The sequence below is a fragment of the Oncorhynchus mykiss genome, chromosome 18 (assembly GCF_013265735.2).
Source record: "Oncorhynchus mykiss isolate Arlee chromosome 18, USDA_OmykA_1.1, whole genome shotgun sequence".
Classification (NCBI taxonomy): Eukaryota; Metazoa; Chordata; class Actinopteri; order Salmoniformes; family Salmonidae; genus Oncorhynchus; species Oncorhynchus mykiss.
In genome coordinates, this window is record NC_048582.1 from 6,881,761 (window position 1) to 6,896,716 (window position 14,956).

The 14,956-nt window shown below is 46.5% G+C and overlaps 1 protein-coding gene across 3 annotated transcripts in view; it reads left to right on the plus strand.

The window, feature by feature from the left end:
* Positions 1-14,956, plus strand: part of LOC110496992 (phosphorylase b kinase regulatory subunit alpha, liver isoform) — a 44,339-nt gene that overhangs the window by 18,630 nt on the left and 10,753 nt on the right. Inside the window, exons 21-29 of one of the 3 annotated variants that reach the window (XM_036951496.1) lie at positions 6,007-6,137; positions 6,279-6,417; positions 6,760-7,073; positions 7,245-7,374; positions 8,284-8,385; positions 10,220-10,338; positions 13,147-13,173; positions 13,520-13,573; positions 14,692-14,925. In XM_036951496.1, the coding sequence (XP_036807391.1) occupies positions 6,007-6,137; positions 6,279-6,417; positions 6,760-7,073; positions 7,245-7,374; positions 8,284-8,385; positions 10,220-10,338; positions 13,147-13,173; positions 13,520-13,573; positions 14,692-14,925 (1,250 nt within the window). Of the gene's footprint in view, positions 1-6,006; positions 6,138-6,278; positions 6,418-6,759; positions 7,074-7,244; positions 7,375-8,283; positions 8,386-10,219; positions 10,339-13,146; positions 13,174-13,424; positions 13,574-14,691; positions 14,926-14,956 lie in introns of those variants that run through there. The other 2 variants (XM_036951497.1, XM_036951498.1) reach the window with 2 other exon arrangements.

Genomic DNA, 14,956 nt, shown 5'->3' on the forward strand with positions numbered 1-14,956 from the left:
TTTCTACTGCATGGTTGGGACTCTGTAGGTTTCTACTGTATGTATGGGACTCTGTAGGTTTCTACTGTATGGGACTCTGTAGGTTTCTACTGTATGGGACTCTGTAGGTTTCTACTGTATGGTTGGGACTCTGTAGGTTTCTACTGTATGGTTGGGACTCTGTAGGTTTCTACTGTATGGGACTCTGTAGGTTTCTACTGTATGGGACTCTGTAGGTTTCTACTGTATGGGTGGGACTCTGTAGGTTTCTACTGCATGGTTGGGACTCTGTAGGTTTCTACTGTATGGTTGGGACTCTGTAGGTTTCTACTGTATGGGACTCTGTAGGTTTCTACTGTATGGGACTCTGTAGGTTTCTACTGTATGGGTGGGACTCTGTAGGTTTCTACTGTATGGGACTCTGTAGGTTTCTACTGTATGGTTGGGACTCTGTAGGTTTCTACTGTATGGTTGGGACTCTGTAGGTTTCTACTGTATGGTTGGGACTCTGTAGGTTTCTACTGTATGGGTGGGACTCTGTAGGTTTCTACTGCATGGTTGGGACTCTGTAGGTTTCTACTGTATGTATGGGACTCTGTAGGTTTCTACTGTATGGGACTCTGTAGGTTTCTACTGTATGGGACTCTGTAGGTTTCTACTGTATGGTTGGGACTCTGTAGGTTTCTACTGTATGGTTGGGACTCTGTAGGTTTCTACTGTATGGGACTCTGTAGGTTTCTACTGTATGGGACTCTGTAGGTTTCTACTGTATGGGTGGGACTCTGTAGGTTTCTACTGCATGGTTGGGACTCTGTAGGTTTCTACTGTATGGGTGGGACTCTGTAGGTTTCTACTGCATGGGACTCTGTAGGTTTCTACTGTATGGGACTCTGTAGGTTTCTACTGTATGGGACTCTGTAGGTTTCTACTGTATGGGACTCTGTAGGTTTCTACTGTATGGTTGGGACTCTGTAGGTTTCTACACTCTGTTGGTTTCTACTGTATGGGTGGGACTCTGTAGGTTTCTACACTCTGTAGGTTTCTACTGTATGGGACTCTGTAGGTTTCTACTGTATGTATGGGACTCTGTAGGTTTCTACTGTATGGGACTCTGTAGGTTTCTACTGTATGGGACTCTGTAGGTTTCTACTGTATGGGACTCTGTAGGTTTCTACTGTATGGGTGGGACTCTGTAGGTTTCTACACTCTGTTGGTTTCTACTGTATGGTACTCTGTAGATATGTGGTAGTAGATATGTTGGAGTAGAGTATGGGCCTGAGGTCACACACTTAATATGTTGTGAAATATGTTTGTATTGTAATGTTTTAACTACCTTAATTTAGCTGGACCCCAGAAACAGTAGCTGCTGCCTTGGCAGGAAGTCATGGGGATCCATAATAAACCCCAGGAAGAGTAGCTGCTGCCTTGGCAGGAAGTCATGGGGATCCATAATAAACCCCAGGAAGAGTAGCTGCTGCCTTGGCAGGAAGTCATGGGGATCCATAATAAACCCCAGAAACAGTAGCTGCTGCCTTGGCAGGAAGTCATGGGGATCCATAATAAACCCCAGAAACAGTAGCTGCTGCCTTGGCAGGAAGTCACGGGGATCCATAATAAACCCCAGAAACAGTAGCTGCTGCCTTGGCAGGAAGTCATGGGGATCCATAATAAACCCCAGAAACAGTAGCTGCTGCCTTGGCAGGAAGTCATGGGGATCCATAATAAACCCCAGAAACAGTAGCTGCTGCCTTGGCAGGAAGTCATGGGGATCCATAATAAACCCCAGAAACAGTAGCTGCTGCCTTGGCAGGAAGTAATGGGGATCCATAATAAACCCCAGAAACAGTAGCTGCTGCCTTGGCAGGAAGTCATGGGGATCCATAATAAACCCCAGAAACAGTAGCTGCTGCCTTGGCAGGAAGTCATGGGGATCCATAATAAACCCCAGAAACAGTAGCTGCTGCCTTGGCAGGAAGTAATGGGGATCCATAATAAACCCCAGAAACAGTAGCTGCTGCCTTGGCAGGAAGTCATGGGGATCCATAATAAACCCCAGAAACAGTAGCTGCTGCCTTGGCAGGAAGTCATGGGGATCCATAATAAACCCCAGAAACAGTAGCTGCTGCCTTGGCAGGAAGTAATGGGGATCCATAATAAACCCCAGAAACAGTAGCTGCTGCCTTGGCAGGAAGTCATGGGGATCCATAATAAACCCCAGAAACAGTAGCTGCTGCCTTGGCAGGAAGTCATGGGGATCCATAATAAACCCCAGAAACAGTAGCTGCTGCCTTGGCAGGAAGTCATGGGGATCCATAATAAACCCCAGAAACAGTAGCTGCTGCCTTGGCAGGAAGTCATGGGGATCCATAATAAACCCCAGAAACAGTAGCTGCTGCCTTGGTAGGAAGTCATGGGGATCCATAATAAACCCCAGAAACAGTAGCTGTTGCCTTGGCAACATCTAATGGGGATCCATAATAAACCCCAGAAACAGTAGCTGCTGCCTTGGCAGGAAGTCATGGTGATCCATAATAAACCCCAGAAACAGTAGCTGCTGTCTTGGCAGGAAGTCATGGGGATCCATAATAAACCCCAGAAACGGTAGCTGCTGCCTTGGCAGGAAGTCATGGGGATCCATAATAAACCCCAGAAACAGTAGCTGCTGCCTTGGCAGGAAGTCATGGGGATCCATAATAAACCCCAGAAACAGTAGCTGCTGTCTTGGCAGGAAGTCATGGGGATCCATAATAAACCCCAGAAACAGTAGCTGCTGCCTTGGCAGGAAGTCATGGGGATCCATAATAAACCCCAGAAACAGTAGCTGCTGCCTTGGCAGGAAGTCATGGGGATCCATAATAAACCCCAGAAACAGTAGCTGCTGCCTTGGCAGGAAGTCATGGGGATCCATAATAAACCCCAGAAACAGTAGCTGCTGCCTTGGCAGGAAGTCATGGGGATCCATAATAAACCCCAGAAACAGTAGCTGCTGTCTTGGCAGGAAGTCATGGGGATCCATAATAAACCCCAGAAACAGTAGCTGCTGCCTTGGCAGGAAGTCATGGGGATCCATAATAAACCCCAGAAACAGTAGCTGCTGCCTTGGCAGGAAGTCATGGGGATCCATAATAAACCCCAGAAACAGTAGCTGCTGCCTTGGCAGGAAGTCATGGGGATCCATAATAAACCCCAGAAACAGTAGCTGCTGCCTTGGCAGGAAGTCATGGGGATCCATAATAAACCCCAGAAACAGTAGCTGCTGCCTTGGCAGGAAGTCATGGGGATCCATAATAAACCCCAGAAACAGTAGCTGCTGCCTTGGCAGGAAGTAATGGGGATCCATAATAAACCCCAGAAACAGTAGCTGCTGCCTTGGCAGGAAGTCATGGGGATCCATAATAAACCCCAGAAACAGTAGCTGCTGCCTTGGCAGGAAGTCATGGGGATCCATAATAAACCCCAGAAACAGTAGCTGCTGCCTTGGCAGGAAGTAATGGGGATCCATAATAAACCCCAGAAACAGTAGCTGCTGCCTTGGCAGGAAGTCATGGGGATCCATAATAAACCCCAGAAACAGTAGCTGCTGCCTTGGCAGGAAGTCATGGGGATCCATAATAAACCCCAGAAACAGTAGCTGCTGCCTTGGCAGGAAGTCATGGGGATCCATAATAAACCCCAGAAACAGTAGCTGCTGCCTTGGCAGGAAGTCATGGGGATCCATAATAAACCCCAGAAACAGTAGCTGCTGCCTTGGCAGGAAGTCACGGGGATCCATAATAAACCCCAGAAACAGTAGCTGCTGCCTTGGCAGGAAGTCACGGGGATCCATAATAAACCCCAGAAACAGTAGCTGCTGCCTTGGCAGGAAGTCATGGGGATCCATAATAAACCCCAGAAACAGTAGCTGCTGCCTTGGCAGGAAGTCATGGGGATCCATAATAAACCCCAGAAACAGTAGCTGCTGCCTTGGCAGGAAGTAATGGGGATCCATAATAAACCCCAGAAACAGTAGCTGCTGCCTTGGCAGGAAGTCATGGGGATCCATAATAAACCCCAGAAACAGTAGCTGCTGCCTTGGCAGGAAGTCATGGGGATCCATAATAAACCCCAGAAACAGTAGCTGCTGCCTTGGCAGGAAGTCATGGGGATCCATAATAAACCCCAGAAACAGTAGCTGCTGCCTTGGCAGGAAGTCATGGGGATCCATAATAAACCCCAGAAACAGTAGCTGCTGCCTTGGTAGGAAGTCATGGGGATCCATAATAAACCCCAGAAACAGTAGCTGTTGCCTTGGCAACATCTAATGGGGATCCATAATAAACCCCAGAAACAGTAGCTGCTGCCTTGGCAGGAAGTCATGGTGATCCATAATAAACCCCAGAAACAGTAGCTGCTGTCTTGGCAGGAAGTCATGGGGATCCATAATAAACCCCAGAAATGGTAGCTGCTGCCTTGGCAGGAAGTCATGGGGATCCATAATAAACCCCAGAAACAGTAGCTGCTGCCTTGGCAGGAAGTCATGGGGATCCATAATAAACCCCAGAAACAGTAGCTGCTGTCTTGGCAGGAAGTCATGGGGATCCATAATAAACCCCAGAAACAGTAGCTGCTGCCTTGGCAGGAAGTCATGGGGATCCATAATAAACCCCAGAAACAGTAGCTGCTGCCTTGGCAGGAAGTCATGGGGATCCATAATAAACCCCAGAAACAGTAGCTGCTGCCTTGGCAGGAAGTCATGGGGATCCATAATAAACCCCAGAAACAGTAGCTGCTGCCTTGGCAGGAAGTCATGGGGATCCATAATAAACCCCAGAAACAGTAGCTGCTGTCTTGGCAGGAAGTCATGGGGATCCATAATAAACCCCAGAAACAGTAGCTGCTGCCTTGGCAGGAAGTCATGGGGATCCATAATAAACCCCAGAAACAGTAGCTGCTGCCTTGGCAGGAAGTCATGGGGATCCATAATAAACCCCAGAAACAGTAGCTGCTGCCTTGGCAGGAAGTCATGGGGATCCATAATAAACCCCAGAAACAGTAGCTGCTGCCTTGGCAGGAAGTCATGGGGATCCATAATAAACCCCAGAAACAGTAGCTGCTGCCTTGGCAGGAAGTCATGGGGATCCATAATAAACCCCAGAAACAGTAGCTGCTGCCTTGGCAGGAAGTAATGGGGATCCATAATAAACCCCAGAAACAGTAGCTGCTGCCTTGGCAGGAAGTCATGGGGATCCATAATAAACCCCAGAAACAGTAGCTGCTGCCTTGGCAGGAAGTCATGGGGATCCATAATAAACCCCAGAAACAGTAGCTGCTGCCTTGGCAGGAAGTAATGGGGATCCATAATAAACCCCAGAAACAGTAGCTGCTGCCTTGGCAGGAAGTCATGGGGATCCATAATAAACCCCAGAAACAGTAGCTGCTGCCTTGGCAGGAAGTCATGGGGATCCATAATAAACCCCAGAAACAGTAGCTGCTGCCTTGGCAGGAAGTCACGGGGATCCATAATAAACCCCAGAAACAGTAGCTGCTGCCTTGGCAGGAAGTCATGGGGATCCATAATAAACCCCAGAAACAGTAGCTGCTGCCTTGGCAGGAAGTCACGGGGATCCATAATAAACCCCAGAAACAGTAGCTGCTGCCTTGGCAGGAAGTCACGGGGATCCATAATAAACCCCAGAAACAGTAGCTGCTGCCTTGGCAGGAAGTCACGGGGATCCATAATAAACCCCAGAAACAGTAGCTGCTGCCTTGGCAGGAAGTCATGGGGATCCATAATAAACCCCAGAAACAGTAGCTGCTGCCTTGGCAGGAAGTCATGGGGATCCATAATAAACCCCAGAAACAGTAGCTGCTGCCTTGGCAGGAAGTCACGGGGATCCATAATAAACCCCAGAAACAGTAGCTGCTGCCTTGGCAGGAAGTCATGGGGATCCATAATAAACCCCAGAAACAGTAGCTGCTGCCTTGGCAGGAAGTCATGGGGATCCATAATGAATACAAATACTGTATGGTGAGTGTTGTTTCTTCCAGAGGCCTCCATGTATCTTCCCATGACTCCCATCATGAACAAGCACCGTAAATCCCTCAACCTACTGCACGTGTCCCAGCTCACACCGCTCCATCCACACCACCACCACACACCACATCAACAACAGCCCAAGGTCAGTTCGTCTACGCCAACAACAGACTCCAGTACTGTCTTTCTGGTGCATCTGTGTGTTTGGATCCTCTAATGTGTGTGTGTGTGTGTGTGCATGCTCACATGTGTGTATTTGTGTGTGTCTGTGTATCTTTGCTCTCAGGCCCCCAGTATTGCAGACCTCCACCTGCCGCGAGACTCCCAGGGTAACACAGACTTTGGGTCTCTGGTGAGACAGTTGAAGGAGTGTCCCACACTGCAGGACCAGGCAGACATACTATATATCCTCTGCGTGATGAAAGGTACTGGTTTAGATCAGGGGTGGGCAAACTGTAAACGTCCATTATCATTTCTACACACTCTCTATTTAGTTGTAGGTGTTCAATGTGGCCTGGAGTTTTTACATTTTTTTTACACAAAATAATATTTTTCCACATTATTTTGTTTTACTCCAACCTCCTGCGGGTCGGATCAAATGGGTCGTATTTTTCCCACCCCTGGATTAGATGGTGTCGGGTTGAATTGAATCTTTGAATTGAATCAAATTTAATTGAATTCTCTACATGTTTAGGTTTGAATTACACTGAATTGACTCCTCAGATTGAATTGAACTGAATGATTTGTAATTCTCTCTAACCTGAAAGGTGCTGATTGGCTGGTGGACGTGGGGGGTCAGGGCGGGGTCAGTGTGAGGTGTCTGCTGGAGGAGCTGTATGCCCAGGCCGGGGCCAACAAGGAGTGGGGTCTGATCAGATACATCTCTGGTATCCTGAGGAAGAGAGTGGAGGTGCTGGCTGAGGCCTGTACAGATCTCATCTCCCACCACAAGCAGCTGACAGTGGGGTTACCACCGGAGCCCAGGGAGAAAGTCATCTCGGCGCCTCTTCCTCCAGAAGAACTCAACTCTCTGATCTATGAGGCCAGTGGGCAGGACATCAGCATCGCTGTGCTCACTCAGGTACAACACATTATAACTGGGATTATATAAGATGCTTACAGATGCCATTTCCGTCCAAATTCTCTGCCCGACGCGAGTTTAGCTCGACACGTCAAAGCAAACTGCGGTCAGTTTTGTAACAAGTCTCTGCGATGAAGGGAAAGTAACGACTGCTGTATTGTGATAATGCAGGAGATCATGGTGTACCTGGCCATGTACGTCCGCTCCCAGCCGGCTCTGTTTGGGGACATGCTGCGTCTCCGAATCGGACTCATCATGCAGGTGATGGCTACAGAGCTGGCCCGCAGTCTACACTGCTCAGGTAGGGTTCAGTCTACACTGCTCAGGTAGGGTTCAGTCTACACTGCTCAGGTAGGGTTCAGTCTACACTGCTCAGGTAGGGTTCAGTCTATACTGCTCAGGTAGGGTTCAGTCTACACTGCTCAGGTAGGGTTCAGTCTACACTGCTCAGGTAGGGTTCAGTCTATACTGCTCAGGTAGGGTTCAGTCTACACTGCTCAGGTAGGGTTCAGTCTACACTGCTCAGGTAGGGTTCAGTCTATACTGCTCAGGTAGGGTTCAGTCTATACTGCTCAGGTAGGGTTCAGTCTATACTGCTCAGGTAGGGTTCAGTCTATACTGCTCAGGTAGGGTTCAGTCTACACTGCTCGGGTAGGGTTCAGTCTACACTGCTCAGGTAGGGTTCAGTCTATACTGCTCAGGTAGGGTTCAGTCTACACTGCTCAGGTAGGGTTCAGTCTATACTGCTCAGGTAGGGTTCAGTCTATACTGCTCAGGTAGGGTTCAGTCTACACTGCTCAGGTAGGGTTCAGTCTACACTGCTCAGGTAGGGTTCAGTCTACACTGCTCAGGTAGGGTTCAGTCTACACTGCTCAGGTAGGGTTCAGTCTACACTGCTCAGGTAGGGTTCAGTCTACACTGCTCAGGTAGGGTTCAGTCTACACTGCTCAGGTAGGGTTCAGTCTACACTGCTCAGGTAGGGTTCAGTACCATTCTTAGAATGGTAGAATAATCAGCTGTGTTCTAAAGGCCTCAGTAGACTCACCATCTGAATAGGGCTCTGGTAGTTCTTTCAGGTAGACCTGGTTAGTAGTGACACTACTGTATCTTGATGTTGAGCTGAATGGCCTTTAGTGTGGAAGTGCCTGGGGAGTTTTTACAGAGTCTCTCTACTCAGCGTTACAGGCGTCTCTCTCTCTGTCCTCTGCAGGGGAGGAGGCCTCTGAGAGCCTGATGAACTTGAGTCCGTCAGACATGAAGAACCTGCTACACCACATCCTCAGTGGGAAGGAGTTTGGGGTGGAGAGGAGCAGTGAGTCTTTCCCAATCCCAAATCAACCCCTAGCCCCGAACCCTACATAGACCCCTAGCCCCGAACCCTACATAGACCCCTAGCCCCGACAACTACATAGACCCCTACATAGACCCCTAGCCCCGACCCCTACATAGACCCCTACATAGACCCCTAGCCCCGACCCCTACATAGACCCCTAGCCCTGACCCCTAAATAGACCCTAGCCCCGACCCCTACATAGACCCCTAGCCCGACCCCTACATAGACCCCTACATAGCCCCCTAGCCCCGACCCCTACATAGACCACTACATAGACCCCTAGCCCTGACCCCTACATAGACCCCTAGCCCCGACCACTACATAGACCTCTAGCCCCGACCCCTACATAGACCCCTAGCCCTGACCCCTAAATAGACCCTAGCCCCGACCCCTACATAGACCCCTAGCCCGACCCCTACATAGACCCCTACATAGCCCCCTAGCCCCGACCCCTACATAGACCACTACATAGACCCCTAGCCCTGACCCCTACATAGACCCCTAGCCCCGACCACTACATAGACCTCTAGCCCCGACCCCTACATAGACCCCTAGCCCCGACCCCTACATAGACCCCTAGCCCCGACCCCTACATAGACCCCTAGCCCCGACCCCTACATAGACCCCTACATAGACCTCTAGCCCCGACTCCTACATAGACCCCTACATAGACCCCTAGCCCCGACAACTACATAGACCCCTACATAGACCTCTAGCCCCGACCCCTACATAGACCCCTACATAGACCCCTAGCCCCGACCCCTACATAGACCCCTACATAGACCCCTACATAGACCCCTAGCCCCGACAACTACATAGACCCCTAGCCCCGACCCCTACATAGACCCCTACATAGACCCCTACATAGACTCCTAGCCCCGACTCCTACATAGACCCCTAGCACTGACCCCTATATAGACCCCTAGCCCTGACCCCTACATAGACCCCTACATAGACCCCTACATAGACCCCTAGCCCTGACCCCTACATAGACTCCTAGCCCCGACCCCTATATAGACCCCTAGCCCCGACCCCTACATAGACCCCTAGCCCCGACCCCTATATAGACCCCTAGCCCCGACCCCTACATAGACCCCTACATAGACCCCTACATAGACCCCTAGCCCCGACCCCTACATAGACCCCTACATAGACCCCTAGCCCCGACCCCTACATAGACCCCTACATAGCCCCCAACATAGACCCCTAACCCCGACCCCTACATAGACCCCTAGCCCCGACCCCTACATAGACCCCTACATAGACCCCTAACCCCGACCCCTACATAAACCCCTACATAGACCCCTAGCCCCGACCCCTACATAGACCCCTACATAGGACCCTACATAGACTCCTACATAGACCCCTAGCCCCGACCCCTACATAGACCCCTACATAGACCCCTACATAGACCCCTAGCCCCGACAACTACATAGACCCCTAGCCCCGACCCCTACATAGACCCCTACATAGACCCCTACATAGACCCCTAGCCCCGACAACTACATAGACCCCTAGCCCCGACCTCTACATAGACCCCTAGCCCCGACCCCTACATAGACCCCTAGCCCCGACCCCTACATAGACCCCTACATAGACCCCTACATAGCCCCCTAGCCCCGACCCCTACATAGACCCCTACATAGCCCCCTAGCCCCGACCCCTACATAGCCAGCATTAGTAGTTTCTACAGTATTAATACATTTTTGATTCTTCTCAAATCTTTGCAGGTGTACTGGTATCTTTGCAGGTGTAGTACTATTCTATTGAATCAAATGAATTGTTGTGTCCGTCTCCCTTTCTCCTGTGTCAGTGCGTCCTATGCAGTCCTCAGCCACCAGCCCGTCTGTCTCCATCCATGAGCTGGGTCACACTGGAGCCACTAAGACGGAGCGCACCGGCATCCGCAAGCTGAAGCGTGAGATCAAACAGGTATGGTCACGTCAGCTGACTATTGCATGTCATGGAGAGTATCTACATCAGGGGTCTCCAACAGGTCCATCACAAGCTACCAGTATCTCCCAGTCTACCCATGAGTAGCTCGCCAAACAATTCTGAAAAAAGAATTTATTTTTCACGTGTTCTACCGCAAACTGTCATAAACAAATCTCACTAGTATTAGAAAAAGTCAAGCTCCCGGCTACTATCCAATCAAATCCACATTGACATTCAACCACCCCTGGTTAGCCACAACCGGCTGAAAGCCAAACGGAACACACTATCTGACAATTCATTTCCAGCAATATTGCCCCTTTTGTGTCTGTGGGGTGTGGGCTTTTGTAGCCAGTTAGGGATCATAATAACTGTCTTCTGAGTAGACAGAATGACATTCCCCCAAGAAAACAGAATTTGGGAACATACAAAGACTGCCTATTTGAAAGCTAGGAAAAAATGTACGTGTATCTTGTGAAATGTTTCATAATTTAAAAGTAGCTCTCATGCTAGAAAAGGTTGGAGACCCCTGATTTCCTTTGACCTATCATATAATCTACAGGTTAGTATAGACCTAATCCTCTATAATATAATCTACAGGTTAGTATAGACCTAATCCTCTATAATATAATCTACAGGTTAGTATAGACCTAATCCTCTATAATATAATCTACAGGTTAGTATAGACCTAATCCTCTATAATATAATCTACAGGTTAGTATAGACCTAATCCTCTATAATATAATCTACAGGTTAGTATAGACCTAATGCTCTATAATATAATCTACAGGTTAGTATAGACATAATCCTCTATAATATAATCTACAGGTTAGTATAGACATAATCCTCTATAATATAATCTACAGGTTAGTATAGACCTAATCCTCTATAATATAATCTACAGGTTAGTATAGACCTAATCCTCTATAATATAATCTACAGGTTAGTATAGACCTAATCCTCTATAATATAATCTACAGGTTAGTATAGACCTAATCCTCTATAATATAATCTACAGGTTAGTATAGACCTAATCCTCTATAATATAATCTACAGGTTAGTATAGACATAATCCTCTATAATATAATCTACAGGTTAGTATAGACATAATCCTCTATAATATAATCTACAGGTTAGTATAGACCTAATCCTCTATAATATAATCTACAGGTTAGTATAGACCTAATCCTCTATAATATAATCTACAGGTTAGTATAGACCTAATCCTCTATAATATAATCTACAGGTTAGTATAGACCTAATCCTCTATAATATAATCTACAGGTTAGTTTAGACCTAATCCTCTATAATATAATCTACAGGTTAGTATAGACCTAATCCTCTATAATATAATCTACAGGTTAGCATAGACCTAATCCTCTATAATATAATCTACAGGTTAGTATAGACCTAATCCTCTATAATATAATCTACAGGTTAGTATAGACCTAATCCTCTATAATATAATCTACAGGTTAGTATAGACCTAATCCTCTATAATATAATCTACAGGTTAGTATAGACCTAATCCTCTATAATATAATCTACAGGTTAGTATAGACATAATCCTCTATAATATAATCTACAGGTTAGTATAGACCTAATCCTCTATAATATAATCTACAGGTTAGTATAGACATAATCCTCTATAATATAATCTACAGGTTAGTATAGACCTAATCCTCTATAATATAATCTACAGGTTAGTATAGACCTAATCCTCTATAATATAATCTACAGGTTAGTATAGACCTAATGCTCTATAATATAATCTACAGGTTAGTATAGACATAATCCTCTATAATATAATCTACAGGTTAGTATAGACCTAATCCTCTATAATATAATCTACAGGTTAGTATAGACCTAATCCTCTATAATATAATCTACAGGTTAGTATAGACCTAATCCTCTATAATATAATCTACAGGTTAGTATAGACCTAATACTCTATAATATAATCTACAGGTTAGTATAGACCTAATCCTCTATAATTTAATCTACAGGTTAGTATAGACCTAATCCTCTATAATATAATCTACAGGTTAGTATAGACCTAATCCTCTATAATATAATCTACAGGTTAGTATAGACCTAATCCTCTATAATATAATCTACAGGTTAGTATAGACCTAATCCTCTATAATATAATCTACAGGTTAGTATAGACCTAATCCTCTATAATATAATCTACAGGTTAGTATAGACCTAATCCTCTATAATATAATATACAGGTTAGTATAGACCTAATCCTCTATAATATAATCTACAGGTTAGTATAGACCTAATCCTCTATAATATAATCTACAGGTTAGTATAGACCTAATCCTCTATAATATAATCTACAGGTTAGTATAGACCTAATCCTCTATAATATAATCTACAGGTTAGTATAGACCTAATACTCTATAATATAATCTACAGGTTAGTATAGACCTAATCCTCTATAATATAATCTACAGGTTAGTATAGACCTAATCTTCTATAATATAATCTACAGGTTAGTATAGACCTAATCCTCTATAATATAATCTACAGGTTAGTATAGACCTAATGCTCTATAATATAATCTACAGGTTAGTATAGACCTAATCCTCTGTAATATAATCTACAGGTTAGTATAGACCTAATCCTCTATAATATAATCTAAAGGTTAGTATAGACCTAATCCTCTATAATATAATCTACAGGTTAGTATAGACCTAATGCTGTTTCTGTATGTTTGATTCTAGTTAGAAGACATGACGACAGAATGCTCTTTGTCTATAGTTGTAGTAATGTTGTAATGTTGTATGGTTCTGATTGCAGTTGGATGACTCGTCTCGTCCGATCAGCGTGGGTTGAGTTTGTTAGTTAATAGTCATGTCGCCTCATCAGCTCTAATCCCCACAGCTAGACCATAATGAAACCAACCATCATAACATGACATGAAGCCACCAGCTGAAAGCCCATTCATACCAGCTGTACTAGAATACAGTCAGTAGTGCCTTACCTCATGCTGAGCTGCTGATCATGTTTGCCTGTTTTCTAGCCCACATCTTTAACGGTGTCTGATGTTTGATCCTAATCTAAACTGTATTTACAAGGTGTGAGTTTGACTTTCCTTCACGCCGTCATCCCCTCCTTCTGTGTCTCTCCCTCGACGACAACATGACGTCTTCTCCGTGTTGATCCTTTCCAGATGAGTAACAGTGGCTATTCCATCAGCAGCAACGTCACCTCTCCCCGTTCCACGGTAAACCATGAACCATGTCTCCCTCATTGTCCCATGTTCACTAGACCACGCAGACAAGGTTCACTCTGAACGGTTGTCTTTCTTCGTTACATTGCCTTATGCTTGCTGTACTAACATGCTGGTGCCGTCATGGTAACATTTACTAGCCTGTAGCATGCTGGTGTCATCATGGTAACATTTACTAGCCTGTAGCATGCTGGTGTTGTCATGGTAACATGTACTGGCCTGTAGCATGCTGGTGCCGTCATGGTAACATTTACTAGCCTGTAGCATGCTGGTGTCATCATGGTAACATTTACTAGCCTGTAGCATGCTGGTGCCGTCATGGTAACATGTACTGGCCTGTAGCATGCTGGTGTCGTCATGGTAACATGTACTGTATTTGATTCAAAGAAACAGGAAAACATAAGACTGTGTACGGTAGAAGTGCGTTTGTGTGTTTATGCATGTCGGTACATGAACGGGAGTGTATGCTCCTGTGTGTGTTTGTACTTGAGCGTGTATGTATGTGTGTGTTTTTGCACTTAAGTGCGCGCATATACACAGTGTACAAAACATTAGGAACACTCCCCCACACGCCCTCAGAACAGCCTCAATTCATTGGGGCCTGGACTCTACAAGGTGTCGAAAGCGTTCCACAGGGATGCTGGCCCATGTTGACTCCTACCCTTTGGGTGGTGGACCTTTCTTGATACACACAGGAAACCCACAGCAGCATTGCAGTTCTTTACCCAAACCGGTGTGCCTGGCACCTACTACCATACCCCGTTCAAAGGCACTTAAATCTTTCGTCTTGCCTATTCACCCTCTGAATGGCACACATACACAATCCATGTCTCAGTTGTCTCAAGACTTAAACATCCTTCTTTAACCTGACTCCTCCCGTTCATCTACACTGATTGAAGTGGATTTAACAAGTTACATCAACAAGGGATCATAGCTTTGACCTGAATTCACCTGGTGTGTGTGTGTGTGTGTGTGTGTGTGTGTGTGTGTGTGTGTGTGTGTGTGTGTGTGTGTGTGTGTGTGTGTGTGTGTGTGTGTGTGTGTGTGTGTGTGTGTGTGTGTGTGTGTGTGTACCCCTGCGTGCGTACATGAACACGCATCTCCCCCTGTAGCGGTGCAGCAGCCCCTCCACCCCCAGTGGTATCCTGTCCCCTGTAGGCCCCGGGGGGTCAGACAGCCACCTGCAGTGGGAGGAGCGGCAGGGTCAGTGGCTGAGGAGGAGACGGCTGGATGGGGCCATCAACAGGGTCCCAATGGGCTTCTACCAGAAGGTGTGGAAGATCCTGCAGAAGTGCCACGGCCTGTCTATAGATGGATACGTGCTGCCTTCCTCCACTACCAGAGAGGTATGTAGTGTCAGTCTGTCTATAGATGGAT